This window comes from Lynx rufus, unplaced genomic scaffold (assembly GCF_022079265.1).
Source record: "Lynx rufus isolate CCGP_SWC_20201006 ecotype Redwood Valley unplaced genomic scaffold, mLynRuf1.p SCAF_2, whole genome shotgun sequence".
Classification (NCBI taxonomy): Eukaryota; Metazoa; Chordata; class Mammalia; order Carnivora; family Felidae; genus Lynx; species Lynx rufus.
Genome location: NW_025814834.1, coordinates 173761777 through 173776686, shown reverse-complemented (window position 1 = coordinate 173776686; position 14910 = coordinate 173761777). Strand labels below are relative to the sequence as shown.

At 36.2% G+C, this 14910-nt stretch overlaps 1 protein-coding gene across 1 annotated transcript in view; it reads left to right on the top strand.

Annotated features, from left to right (window-relative positions):
* HOOK1 (hook microtubule tethering protein 1) overlaps positions 1–14011 on the top strand; it is a 68057-nt gene extending 54046 nt beyond the window's left edge. The window contains exons 18-25 of the mRNA XM_047082349.1: positions 560–700; positions 2874–2967; positions 4641–4675; positions 5199–5281; positions 5908–6008; positions 9562–9663; positions 11996–12064; positions 13782–14011. Of these exons, the coding sequence (XP_046938305.1) occupies positions 560–700; positions 2874–2967; positions 4641–4675; positions 5199–5281; positions 5908–6008; positions 9562–9663; positions 11996–12064; positions 13782–13952 (796 nt within the window). The 3' untranslated portion in view covers positions 13953–14011. The remainder of the gene's footprint in view (positions 1–559; positions 701–2873; positions 2968–4640; positions 4676–5198; positions 5282–5907; positions 6009–9561; positions 9664–11995; positions 12065–13781) is intronic.
* The last annotated feature ends 899 nt before the right edge of the window (positions 14012–14910 follow it).

Below are 14910 nucleotides of genomic sequence, written 5' to 3'. Positions count from 1 at the left end.
GATTTCTTTTTTTTACGTTTATTTATTTATTTTGAGAGAGAGAGCGAGTGAAGGTGCTCTGTCAGTGTGAAACCTGATATGGGGCTCGAACTCACAAACTGTGAGATCATGACCTGAGCCGAAATCAAGAGTCAGACTTCAACTGACTGAGCCACTCAGGCACCCCATAAGCAAACTGATTTCTTAAACCTATTGCTTTTAATTTATGTTTTCTGAGGATATACTATATATTACTTTTAGTAAATAGTTTCTATATTACCTTTAGTAAATAGTTTCTAAGTTACCAGTGAAAGAACTCCTGTTTCTCTTTGGGATTTGCATAATAAATATTTAATATGATATAACACTTGTGCTTTTAAAAATTCACAACTTGTTTTTCAGGACAGTCTTACAATATATGTAGGCTTTTTCTTAAAAACTTTCAGAAACATTGCTAACAGTTTTAAATGACAGCTATTGAATGAACAGGAATTTTCTTTCCTAAAAAGCTAAGGATGTAAAAAAAAGCAAAACGTATTATTTAGAAAAATTTAAAAATAAATTTTCTTTTCAACATCAGGGAAGTATTTATTCGACTGCAACATGAAAATAAGATGCTTCGCTTGCAACAGGAAGGTACTGAGAATGAACGTATTGAGGAACTCCAGGAACAGCTAGAACAGAAGCACCGCAAGATGAATGAACTGGAAACCGAGCAAAGGTGACCCACTCTTTTGTAATTGTCACAGTGATTCCATTAGGTAGCCACCAAATCTTGACTCACAGAAGAGGGAGATAACATCGTAATTGAAATAGTTAGGAGTTTAGTCTCTCACTCCCATTGCTTCTCGCACACTTTAGTAACCAGGTTTCTCATTCTTGAATTTCATTTATATGTCTTCATAATTCTCAGAAAATTTAACAAATGAGTAAATGACAATCTGGGTTTCGATTGCAGTCAGTGCTTGGATGGAACATAGACTGTGGAGTCAAATTTGAGTGCCACCTCTATTTAAACCTATTAACAGTTTTGTTCTGGGCAAGTTACTTAAATTCACACTTAATGTCCTCAGCTATAACTGGAGGTGATACCTATTTGCAGGTTGTTATGAAGATTCACAGATAACGTATTTAAAGCAAATGACGTACTTATCTGATACTGAGGAGGGGCTTAAAAATTATAATATTAAAAATATATAACATTGATAAAGTGTTCACTGTATGCCAGCCACTTCCCTGATGTTGAAAAGCAAAATTTATTTTTAAATTTTTCTAAATATACATTTTACATTTTTTCTACATTCTTAACTTTTTAGGAAAGAAAATTCCTGTTCATTCAACAGCTGTCATTTAAAACTGTTAGCAATGTTTCTGAAGTTTTTAAGAAAAAACTATTTATTGTAAGACTGTCTCGAAAAACAAGTATTAAATTGTTAAAAGCACAAGTGTTATATTGTATTATATATTTATTATGCAAATCCCAGAGAGAAATAGGAGTTCTTTTACTGGTAACTTAGAAACTATTTACTAAAGGTAATATATAGTATTACCTTCTAAGCACTTGTTTGGTATTAACTCAGAAAACCTCACAGTAACTCTGTGAAATAGGGACTGTAATTATCTCTTTTATGGATAAGGAAGCTGAGGTTCAAGGAGGTTAAGTAACTTATCCAAAGTCATAAGCTAGCTAGTAAGTTCTCGATTGCACATTTGAACTTTCTGTCATTCTGACTCCTGAGTCTGGACTCTTAAACACTATGCTAACTTGCCTCTTATATATGGCATATTTTTCAGTAAAAGTATTTGGTTTTATTTGACCAACCTTTATTGGATCTTAGAGACCAGGAATTTTAGATACACTTGAACCTGGTTTCTCAAACTTGTATATATAGTATTACATCAACTGTGGTTGAAAAAAGAATAACATTTTAGCTTTGTGAAGGGACCATCAAATATTACTATCCTCTGCAATTCAATATCAGCACTGGCGATACAAAGTTTCAGCTTTTAGAAAGTTAAAACAGGAAGATAGACATACGAATAGATAATTACATTATCTGATAACTCGAACAATGGGGCATTATAATGGGCAGGTGTGTTGGGTCATATATACATGAAAAGAGAGAGATTCTCTTTCTTGCTGGAAACCTCATTAGAGGCAATTCTCAAGCAGGGTTTTAAAGAATGAGGTTTTGCCAAGTTAAAAATCTGCATTAGTTGCTAGTGTTAGTCTCTTTAAACAAAAAATTATGAAGAGATGGTTGGAAAACGGTGACCTTTGTCAGTACACTATGAAATCTGAAACAAAAAGAAACCTAGTTCCCATTCATTAAAAATACACCTGTAAGGGGGCACCTGGGTGGCTCAGTCGGTTGACCATCTGACATCAGCTCAGGTCATGATCTCATGGTTCCTGTGTTCAAGTCCTGCATCGGGCTCTGTGCTGATGGCTCAGAGCCTGGAGCCTGCTTTGGATTCTTTGTCTCCCTCTCTCTCTTTGCTGTTCCTTTGATAGTTCTCTCTCTTTCTCTCTGTCGCTCAAAAATAAACATTAAAAAAATTTTTTAAAAATACAACTGTAGGAAAACTGAGCTAGTTTTCTAATTTCTTTTACCAGTGAGTACTGTGCAGAAATGATGTGCTTTTGCAACTGGCACTTAAGTATCTTGAATTTTTACATGTGGGTGTATATACTTCCTGGATAAATGTCTTCTTTTTAAAAAAATATTTCTTTGCAAGTAGCCTACTATACTATATATTAAACCTAGCCACAGATAATTGTTCAGCCTTCATTATTACTATTAAATGCACCAGTTACACAAATGCACCTTTATAGATCCTTAACTACTTTGACTTTCCATACAAATAAATGTATATGATCCGTCTTACAATAGGCTGAGCAAAGAGCGCATCCGAGAATTGCAGCAGCAGATTGAGGACCTCCAGAAATCTTTACAGGAACAAGGCTCCAAGTCTGAAGGAGAAAGTGTAAGTAACTTGAAAGCTGTAATAATTCTGCTGAGTGTGGACTCTCTGCGAGAGGTCCTAACGCCCAAATTCGTCTTGTGTTTGAAAGTGCCATGCCACCCTTATCAAAGAGGATACCCTTGAATACCGTATATATCTGCATAACGGATGCTATGATTTTGCCACCTTGGAGCCTATAAATTAATCATATGTATTGAAGGTGATTTCTATCTGTCCTACTTCAACAGCTACACCTAACTTCACGGTTGCTGGTGTGCTGCCGGTGAGGTCTTCATGGCTCTGCTGGGACACCAACAGGGTGGGCCTCAGAAAAGTCCTGGTTGAGAGTGCTCAGTGGTCAGAATTGAGGAAAACTTCTAACAGGAAAAGGGAGAGGGAGAAAATAATCTCTACCAAAGAGCCTTATAGGAGTGGATCATACTAACCTCCAAAGGACAGAAACCGTAATGCAGTTTTGAAAGCATCACCTCGTATTTCTTCCCTTCTTCCATGCCGACTCATGGCCTTGCTGCTTCGAATCTGTTTTTGATGGCAAACATTGTGAGGGCAGAGAGAAGAGGACTCAGCAGAACTCAACAGCCCCAACCCGAATGCATCTAACAGTGTGTCTGTAGTTTGAGCTCTGTATGCAGGGGGAAGGAAGTAACGACAGAGGGAGGAAGGCATTTAATGGAAACAACAACGAAAAGACAGGGCTCTGTGTGTGTTAGGTACTGGTTAGATGGAAGCTGAGGTGGTTAGATCTGTGTTGACGGGGGGAGAAAGCTATGAAGAGTAAGTAAAGAGGTGAAAAGGAAGACTGAAAGGGTTGTGTTTCCTCTCTGTCTGTTATATGCTTTATATGATTTTTTCTTTTTTCCCCGGGGGCTTGGAAAATAGAAATCGTCTCATGCATGGCGGCATCTCATATGTGCATATATATGGTATTGTAACCTCTCTAATATGAATATTTTTTTAAGCCACAATAGAGAATACTTTTAAAATGGGATCTCTTTGAGGGAGTACATTTTGGATTGCATTGTTTTTAAATATGTTCTATTTATCTTTTAAAAATAAATTATTAGTGTCTTAGTCATGTTTCAGATTATGTATTTTAAACCCTTCAACTTTTCAGTAGATGATACAGAGCTAGTGTTGCAATTTAAACTCCTGCTTTTTAAAGAGGAAGTTTTATGTTTTGAATTTTATTTTTTAACAAAATCCTCTTCATTTTGATGTTAATATTAAAGTGCCTGCATTTATAATGATAAAGCTTTATTATAAAGATAATTATTTAAGTCTATTCTTCACTAAGGGCCTAACATCTTAAATTATGTATTTTAAAAAAGGATTTTTAAATGTTTGATACTCCTCAATATATCACATTCAGCTTGCATTTGGTATTTTTCTTCAAGTTCAAATTTTATTTTCATGGTATTCAGAAATATGAAGCACTTTTCTTTCTACTCTTGTACTCATCCTTATGTCATTTCCTAACCTCCTTTCCTTTCCCTTTGAAGTAAAAAACACCTGAAATTTTATGTCTTTACAAGTATGTTATTAGAAATACAAATTGTTAAAAAATTTATAATTTTAAATAATACACTTCAAAAGGAGGTAAAGAGATTTTGATGTCTGGAAAATTTATCTTGTCACAATAGTTATCTTACAGCAACTTTTTTTAATTTTTATAGTCCAGCAAACTAAAGCAGAAGTTGGAAGCTCATATGTAAGTAAACTGATATTTCATTTCAAATATGAGAGGGGAAGGGTTTTAAAAACTTCTAAAGTTAGTATCCTTTTCTGACTTTGTTTGTAAGAGAAACCCCCTGATGCCAATTGAATGTTCACCACTGCCATCAAGAAGTGAAAAGAAAAACACGCTAAAATGTTCAATGATCTCAAATCCTACATTTTTCCATCACTAATGTCATTTGAAGAGTTTACAAAGTAGACAGCTGTCACATGTGGAGATGTGGGATGTTTAACCAATAAAATATTTCCTCCGACTTTCTTAGGAAGCAAGGATGAGAGGGAAAAATTAACATTTTTAGCACCTGTCATGTGTCAGGCAGTTTACCCTCTCACAACAAGCCTATAATATGTGTCAGGTATTATGCCCATTTTACAGGTGAGGAGATTCAGGATCAGAAAGTGATTTGGCCACAGTCCACAAATGTCCTGTGGCAGAAATCAGTTTTCATTCTCAGGTCTGTTTGCTTCCAAAACTCCATGCTCTTTCCACTACTTAGGGAAAAACTAACTGAGGTCCAGGAAGAATTACAGAAGAAACAAGAACTCATTGAAGATCTTCAGCCAGATGTAAACCAGAATGGTAGGTATTTGTAAAAACCTGGATCAGACTACGACTAAGGACTTGCCTTTTTTAGTTGAAAGATGCAAGAACTGTGTATAAGTTTTCAGACACTCCATAAATGCGTGCATTGCAAATAAGAACCATGATAATGTTTTAGTGATTTCAGTGATTAACAAGTGATCTGATTTTAAAGCGAAAAAGTCTAATAAAATGAACTGATTGATATATAGGAGTATCAAACATGGTAACATATAATAGAATTAATACTATGGAAATGTAAATAAAATAATTTATAATAAAATTAAATTGAGCCTTAAACAGTATGTAGAAGGACTGCTTTATTTTCTTATGATGATTGTGCTTACATGCTGAAGTGTATTTGCTCATTGAAACACTTGATAGAAGGGAGAAAAGCTGGATAAAGCAGATTATAGATATTTTTAAGAAAAAATAATATGAAATGATTGAGGATATGTTAGCTGTAGTTCAAAGGTTTTAGATACGAATTCACTACAAAGAAGAAATAAACATTTCTCTTTTAAGTTCTCTTATCAGTCCTTTCGAAAAAACTCAGATAAGTATAATTTTTGTGTGAGGAGGGAATATTTTAAATTGGTCATGTTTCATTTCATTTTCAATAATAGTGCAAAAGATCAATGAACTTGAAGCTGCTCTTCAGAAGAAAGATGAAGATATGAAAGCAATGGAGGAAAGATACAAAATGTACTTGGAGAAAGCAAGGAATGTGAGTGGCTTACCTTTCAGAGATCAAGTCTTCTGACTCAGGTTCTCATAAGGTCCATTCCACCCATGAGGTCATCTCTCTTAAATATGCATCATGTCCCTTTTCTGACTCTACCCTGCCTTGCGGGTCAGTCCTCACAGTCTCTCCCTCTCACTCATCAGCATCATGTAAAACGAACACAGGGCTGTTCTTGGACAGTTTAAACGGGGACTGCAGTGACCTCATTAGAGAAGACGACTATTAGAAAGTATGGAATCGTGGGGTGCCTGGGTGGCTCAGTAGGTTCGGCGTCCGACTCCGGCTCAGATCATGATCTCACAGTTCGCGAGTTTGAGCCCCGCATCGGGCTCTGTGCTGACAGCCCAGAGCCTGGAGCCTGCTTCGGATTCTGTGTCTCCCTCTCTCTCTGTCCCTCCTCCACTCACTCTCTGTCTCTCACAAATGAATAAATGTTAAAGAAAGAATTTTAAGGGGCGCCTGGGTGGCTCAGTCCAACTTCGGCTCAGGTCATGATCTCATGGTTCGTGAGTTCAAGTCCCACATTGGGCTCTGTGCTGAGGGCTCAGAGCCCCGGAGCCTGTTTCAGATTCTGTGTCTTCCTCTTCTTCTGCCCCTCCCCCGCTCTCACTCTGTCTCTCTGTCTCTCAAAAATAAATAAACATTAAAAAAAAATTTAAGAAAGTATGGAATCTTTAGCTCTTAAATTTTTTTTTTTAACTTTTATTTATTTTTGAGAGACAGAGCATGAATGTGGGAGGGGCAGAAAGAGAGGGAGACACAGAATCTGAAGCAGGCTCCAGGCTCCGAGCTGTCAGCAGAGCCCGATGTGGGGCTTGAACCCATAACTATGAGATCATGACCTGAGCGGAAGTTGGATGTTTAACTGACTGAGCCACCCAGGTGCCCCTGGAATCTTTAGTTCTTAAAATGAATGTTTGCCTTTGTGAAAATTTTGCTCTTCAAACTTGGTTAAAATTGTTTTACGATTTAATTTAGATTAGATAGTTAAACACTCTTCTAATGTTTACCAGACTGGTCTTTTTCCCTATTTCCAACTTAAATATCTGTAAGAACATTCTCATAAAATCGTTTATTTCCATGAATACCATGTATTTTCTTAAAATATTCTCTTTTAGAGAATATCAATATACTCTTTTCTATTTGTTGAATAAACAAGAGGATTATATGATGAAGGTTTAAAATACTGCTAATGTATCTATTCTTTTTATGTTTGAATTTTGTATTTATTAAGTTGTCCATATTACCTGCAACAACAGATACACCTCAAGATCTCAAGGCTTCACATGAAGTCCATTTTTCAATGGGGGAGGGGCTCTGCTCCGTGCAGTGTCCCCGAGCCCTCAGCTGATAGAGTCTTTGCCTTCTTGAACACAATGTTCCCAGCTGTACTTGACTTAGTCCAGCTGGTAGACGAGGGCAGCCAGCCTAGACCATACCGGAGATAGTAACGGGGTGGGCCTGGGAGCCACATGAACCACTTTCACCCTCACTGCAGTGGGCAGAATATAGGCACACAGCTGCTCTCAACTTCTAGGGAGTCTTGGTAAATATCCAGACAGTCTCTGCCACAGTCTAGTGTCTCTCAACTATATAAGTGCTTTTAGTAGAAAATATAAAACATAGAAAGATTCCCTTTCTTCTTAACTGTGCATTTTTTTCAGTGTATACTACATCCATGATTGCAGACATAGACACACACAATTTGTATGATCATAGCACATACAATTTATATTTTGAAAGTTTAAAATAATTCCCTCATGTTATATAAACATACTTTAATATTTATTAAGCAACTATTATACTTAGCACAGGGAATAGAGAGGTAAACAAGACAGACGCTTCTGGAGCGGAGGGTGCAAAGTAAAAGAATGGCTATAAATATTCAGTTGAATGCAGTATATAGTAATTTAGTCATCATCCTGTTGTTGGAAATAGTTTGTTTCCATTTCTTTTTCCTTCTTGCTTCTAGAAATAAGACTATAGGCAACTTATTTATATAGAAAGCTTGCCCCTTATTTTGGCTTATTTTGTTAGCCTTGTTCCTAAGCTAATGGGTCAAATGGAAGTTTTAGGTCAAAGGATAAGAACGTTTTAATAATGTGCTTGATACATATATCTAAATGATATTCTAAAAGGATCAAAGATAAGTAGACAAAACAGTGACCATGAATACCATATTCTTGTCATCATCAAGTACTATCATTTAAAAAAAAAAATTGCTGGAGCGCCTGGGTGGCTCAGTCTGTTGACTTTGGCTCAGGTCATGATCTTGCAGTTCGTGAATTCAAGCCCCGCGTTGGGCTCTGTGCTGACAGCTCATAGCCTGGAGCCTGCTTCAGATTCTCTCTCTCTCTCTCTCTCTCTCTCTCTCTCTCTCTCTGCACCCCTCCCCCACTCTCTCTCTCTCAAATAATAAACATTTAAAAAATAAAAATAAAAAGCAATTGCTTGTATGATAAACATGATTTCATTTCTTACCTTTACATTATTTGGAGGGAGAGGTTAATTATAGTAACATAATGTCCATGATAGAAAATTCAGAAAATGTAGAAAAGTCACAATCATACATTTTATTACTTAGAGGTACAAAATTATGATGTGTTCTCTGTAATTAAATTATGATTTAAACTCTGCTTTTACAATGTGAACGCCTCGAAGGCAGGCACCAAGCCTCCTGTATCCCATGGGTCATAGTCAGTGCCTGCCATATTCAGCACTCAGCAAATTGTTTTGAATGAACCACAGTCATTTTTAGGCATATTACCTTTCAGTCTTTTTCCTTTACCTCAGTGAATATAGGTGAAATCTTTAAATCAGTTTAAATCTTTTTGAATAGATTTGTAATTACATCATACAGCTGACCTTATTATTGGAAATTTGTTTTTGTCTTCTAATTTACACCTGATATTTTCAAGTTAATTTCCTGTTATACTGCTGGCTCCATAGTTTAGTTGAGTCTATGAACAGCATTCTGAGCAAAATCTCTTTTTACCTAACTTTTAGTGACTTCCATAAATGTGATTGAGCCACTCGAGGGATTGCCGACAAAGTCATCAGTTTCTAATAAGTTGATCTTACATATTGAGTTACATTTCACTAGATAATGGTAGTAAAAAATGTTGTTGCTAAGAATTTGTTTGTTACTTTGTACAATGAGTTCCTATATAATTAGCACATTCTTTTAATTTTTTAAAAAAATGTATCTGATAAATATGGAAAGTGTTGTTTCAAGACCTCAGTGCTCAAAGTTTAATAAGACTAGATTACTATCCCTGAGTACTGAGCCTTGGAGAAAGGAAATTTTATTTTGAGATAGGGATCTTCCCATTTTGGTACTGAATTATAATATCATTCTACCTCTATAATGTTATTTTTATTACTCAAATTTAATTGTAAAAAAAGTCATAGTTCACACCTAGATCACTTTCTGGATAATTTTCCACTTTATACACAGAGGTTTATAGGTTCTTATATTTCAGTACTTGATAATGTAAAGTAAATGTAAAATATTTGTTTTTTTTTCTTTCAACAGGTAATAAAAACTTTAGATCCCAAACTAAATCCAGCATCAGCTGAAATAATGCTACTTAGAAAGCAGTTGGCAGAGAAAGAGAGAAGAATTGAGATTCTGGAGGTAAAATTTTCATATTCACACGTCTCCTTTTAATTATTCTGTATAATCCTGATGATTAATTGCTGTCCAGCATCTGCCATTAATGATCAAGTTTCACAAGAAGTTGAAATCAGGAGCTGGCAATGCCATGTTTTAGTGCTCAGTATGTTTACCACAAAGCATCTCACCAGCCAATAGGAGTTTATCTACTCTGCTACATTGTCTCTGTCACTCCCACAACAGCCAGTCCTGTGGATAGCCCTTAGTGGCTAATAGAGTTCTGTTACAATGTTAGCTCCTTTTAAAATTATGTGGATTAGAGTTCATTCAGAAAATATAAGTAAATAAAGGAAAAAAAGGAACCAAACTCACGTTTAAAAAAAAGTACTCTGTTAACTAGATTTTCCTTCTCTTTTCTTCTCCCTATTCCTCACTGGAACCTAAGTAAACTCATTAGTTGCAATTCCTGGGGGAAGAAAGTGCTCATAGAATCCAGTAAGTCCTTGCACTGAAGTGGCAGTCTTGGTTGTTAATCATGCATAGTTATGTTAGCGATGACATCTTCTCATTAATTAGCCAGGTCTTTAGAACTTATTTTTTGTGCTGATGATCATATCATTTTTACTGGCTGGGTTAATAAGTATGTCAGTCTGGAACTGTATATTCATAGATTTTATAATTGGGCATGTTCTAGTTTCCTTTGCAAAGTGTTTTACAAAATTATTTAATACCGTGGTGAGATGTGATACTAGTCTTGAAGTCATTATGTGCTTCCTTATAATAATGTATGTGTAATTGCAGAGCCATGATGAGATCTGTATACTAGCCTTGAAATTTGAGTAATTGATAGTAGGTTTCTTTTTAAATCAACTAGGAATGTTGTATTTCAGAGAAACATGTTGTATTCATTTACCATTTTCTTCATATTATTTCTGAGCCAGGGTGTATGGACTGTAGTGGAACTATTTTGTTTAAAGACTTAACATTCAGAGTGCACACCAGCCTATGTGCCCTTGCTAAGTGCTTGTCCAGGCCTTGTCAGGTGCTGTAAAAAAAAGCACTGGATGGGGGCATCTCTCTGCGGAAATACTATCCATTCTTCAGCATCCAACTCACATGTGGATTCCTTAGGCAAAGTTGGTTATTTCTCCATAGCGATTCCATGTATTTTGAACTCATTAATTCATCCCACAATAGCATTGTTCTTCTTCCTGGTGTGTGTCAGAGTTTGAGGGCAGAGCGTGTACCTTATATACCTGTACTCCCAGCATTAAATATCACATAAATGAGAGGCCAGGTTTGCTGCTTTATTGGTAAGTTCTCCTAAAGTTATCACCTCTCCTCTCTGGTCCTAGGTCTCCTCATCTGTAAAATAATGAGACTTGGACTGAAAACCCCCCGAGCTCTGAGTTGCCCTGATTATCCACCTCCCAGTGAACGCCAGTGAGCGTGTGCAGCATCGTCAATGCTTCAAGTGCAGCTCCCTACCAAGTAGAAAGACAGAATGGCACCTCTGATTATAGGGCTTTGAGGAGAAACTTGGGTTACATCACAGCATATGGGCTTTGGTTCATGTGTACTTCTCTGCGCATACACTGCAAGAAGCAAAAATGAGAGTAACATAAATAGCAGATGTTATTCTATCTGCCATCGTTCTTGGGGAGTCATTGTCTGGAGTGGGTGTGAGCCAGCAAAAGGCCATCTTGCCCCCGTCATTTCTTGCGTCCTTTTGTACTGTGAGCATCTCGCTGTAGGAACACTCACGTGTTTATGTAGAATATTTACGTGAGCCAACTGCATCTGGTGCTCAATGAAATTACTAAATTTGCTATACTTGAGCAATTAAGAAATGGATGTCAGTCTCTAGGTCAGCACGCAAGCATGGCCACAGGCAATCTAGTATACAGATGACCGAGGAACAAGAGAGAAAAATTCGGGTTAAGCGTTATAGGAGATCTTTAGGATTTTCTGGCATATGTTTTACTACATCCTCTTTCTCCTTAGTTTTGAGTCCTCCACAGATGCTGGTCTGTTTTGTCATCTAACCCGGTTATTACTTTCGTCTCTCTTTATAGGTGACAGTAGCATGAGAATCATGAGTTTCTTATTTGTTGTTGCTTAAGTGCTGTCCTACCAGTAAAATTTTTGAAGTTAAAGGTTTACTAGTCACAGTCTTACTCTTTCTTAAAGGTGTTGCGCATGCTTTCTCTGATCCAGTTCAGATTTTGACTGCTTTATGTGCTACACGATGCATTTTTCAAATTCTCTCAATGAGCAGAGTGAAAAAATGATTCCAGTTTTGGTAGTTTGGGTTTATTTCTGGGATTTTGATAGTCCTTGTGTCTTTTTCCAGAGTGAATGTAAAGTAGCAAAATTCCGTGATTATGAAGAAAAACTCATTGTTTCTGCCTGGTACAATAAGGTGAGTTGACATTCAGCCAGTGATTGGATGTTGTGTTTATCAAATGTTTTGACCAGGAGCCACAGAAAGAAATATATTTTCTACCACAGATCATTACACATGCATGCTTATGTATATAAGTAAACAGAAGTTACCCTGTGTGCATGTACCCAGGTATCTCCTGACATAGTCTCTTCTTTTTAATGTGAGTTATAATCCAAATTATATACTTTAGTGTTTTTAGGTGATGCACATGAAGCACACACACAACAGCTCACAAATATTTTAAAAATTGCCTTATTTGAGCTAAAATATTTAATTTGTGCTTCATGCAGTGTTTCTGTAGAAATGTGAATATCTGTGAAATGAAAATCCCGTGTTTCTAGTACTCAGCATTTGTTTTAACATCCCATAAATCCTCTAAGTGTGTCTTTCACTGTGTTTTGTTTTCTGTTTTGTTTTGTTTTTAATAAGAAATACTCTTCGGTAGTTGTATGTCTGTGTTAAACAGGAGAAAACAGTGTAAAATTATTTGAAGTGCATTTTATTTTGTCATCCTTACTGTCAGTGGGATATTTGCAAGCATTTCATGATATATATGGTTCTTTTGGATTATTTTAATCGAAATAGAAAATAACACAGCCATTATCTACCTTAGCTGTTGCTTATTTAGTAAGAGAGAGTGTGGACTCCCATGTCTGAACCCTGTGCTTCCCCACAAAGAGCGGGCTGTCCTTCCTCAAACATGCCTGTTCTTGTATGTCACCATATTTTTTGTCTGTGCTCTTGCCTTCCCTTCTCTGTTTGATAAAATCTGGCCTAATTTAGCAAGGCCTTAAAGGAAATCATATGTGAAGTGTTCCCAGAACTTTCCCTCATAAGTCAGTCATCTGAATTAAGATTGGTAACTGTGTATTATTTTCTTTGTTCCTCCGCAGCCTCTCAACACATAAATCATTAAAGATATTAGATCCAAATAATGCATTACGTGTTCATTTTCTACCCATGTCTTTTGAGCATTTACTATATTCTGTGTGTTATACTAATTCCTTGTGATTCTAAGCTTAGTAAAATTCTATTACTTGGGCTAGTGAGAAAAAGTAATTACTTTTCTTACTAAAAAACCCAATATCCACAACTACAGTAACTTGTCATGTATCAATGTGTAGATAGACAGTAGTGAACTATGGTGGTTCTCACACTTTGGCATGCATTAGAAGACTTGTTAAAACACAAGTTATTGGATGCAGCTGCAGAACTTCTGATTTAGTAGGTCTGGGTAGAATCTGCAAGGTAGAATTTCCGTTTTTTTTCCAGTGGTGCAAATATTAATCTGAGGGCCTCATTTGAGAATCTTTGACCTAAGCTTTTCTCTTGTGTTATGTCTGCTCATAGTGGGTGGAGTGAAGGCCCAAACAGAAAAAATTACTTTGGAAACTTTTTTTATTGTTATAATTAAGCTTAATGTTAGAATACTAATTTAAGCTACTGTTTTTGATGATTTCAAGTTTAGTGGGTTAAAATAGAGAAACTGAGTTTTATGCCTTTGTTTCCTCCTCCTTGCTGGTGTTACAATGTACAGATGAATTAGCTTCTGAACCCTTAGCTTTTCTACGAAAGGAGAAAAACATCAATCAGCTTTACAGTAGTGTTTTGAGGAAATGACTTTATATTTGTCAAGTGAAAAGCACTTGACAAACTAAGTAGTCTTGTTCCTTATCTGCTTATGTTTGTGCAGAGTCTAGCGTTCCAGAAGCTGGGGATGGAATCTAGGCTCGTGAGCGGCAGTGGTGCCTGCAAAGACCCTGGTGCGTGCGCTCCCGCACGGTCTTTTCTGGCACAGCAACGGCACATCACCAACACCAGAAGAAATCTCTCTGTTAAAGTTCCTGCTACAACACCTGATTAAACTACAGAAGAAAACATAAACAGAAGTGCCCTTAAAATATTTTGTATCCTTCAATTAACTGCCAGATTGAAAAAGAAATTTATGACGCTGGATATCAGCTATTTTAAAATTAACATGCACAAAATTAATTTTGTCAGCTGACTTGGAAAGCAAAATATAGAGTCAGCTATTTCTCTAAGGGAGTATATTTGAGTAATTGGAAGATGTAATTAGGCACACATCTCAAACTTTTGTCTTCGGAGAGTGTTATAATTTCAAATTGACTTTGTATATTTTAATGTTTTCACTTGTACCAGTAACTTGGTTAATTTGCAATGTATAATCAGTAATAAGTAATTTACAAATATATCTATATTTGCTTTATTGCGTGGGTCCATATAAAAATAGTCTTGAGTAGGTGCATGGAGAACTATACAAGAGTTACACTTTTTGACTCGATGCATAGAAGGTTTTACCTCTATCCTCAAATCTGTCATCAGATGGGTCTCTTTTATCATGTGATGGATGTTATAATATTTGGAAGATTGACATTGAAATGACTTTTTGCCATAGTAAAAGTGACTAACTGGAGATTTTGCAGATTCAGGAAACTTCCTAGTTCTCATATGTACCTACTATAAACAAGGGCTTCTGTACAGCATGGTTGAAATGTTAAGGATATGGAAATAAGCTGACTTTTATAAGTGATTTTTCTGATGGGAAATAAGGCAAAAAATATAATTTGTGTGAAACGTCCACACATGTTTTAATATAATGATCATAATTATTGCTTTTAAGCATAAAATTATCAGGGCATTTACTAAAAAACATGCCATAATAGTTTTTCCTCTTCACTGCAAAGAGATGGTGTGGTGATGGAATAATCCGGAATCAGTTTGATTTTGTTTACGAATTAAAGAATCTGTCTGGGACTGAGTTTATGGTATTCAGTTCGCTTCTATCCAAAGCTTTTATCTTC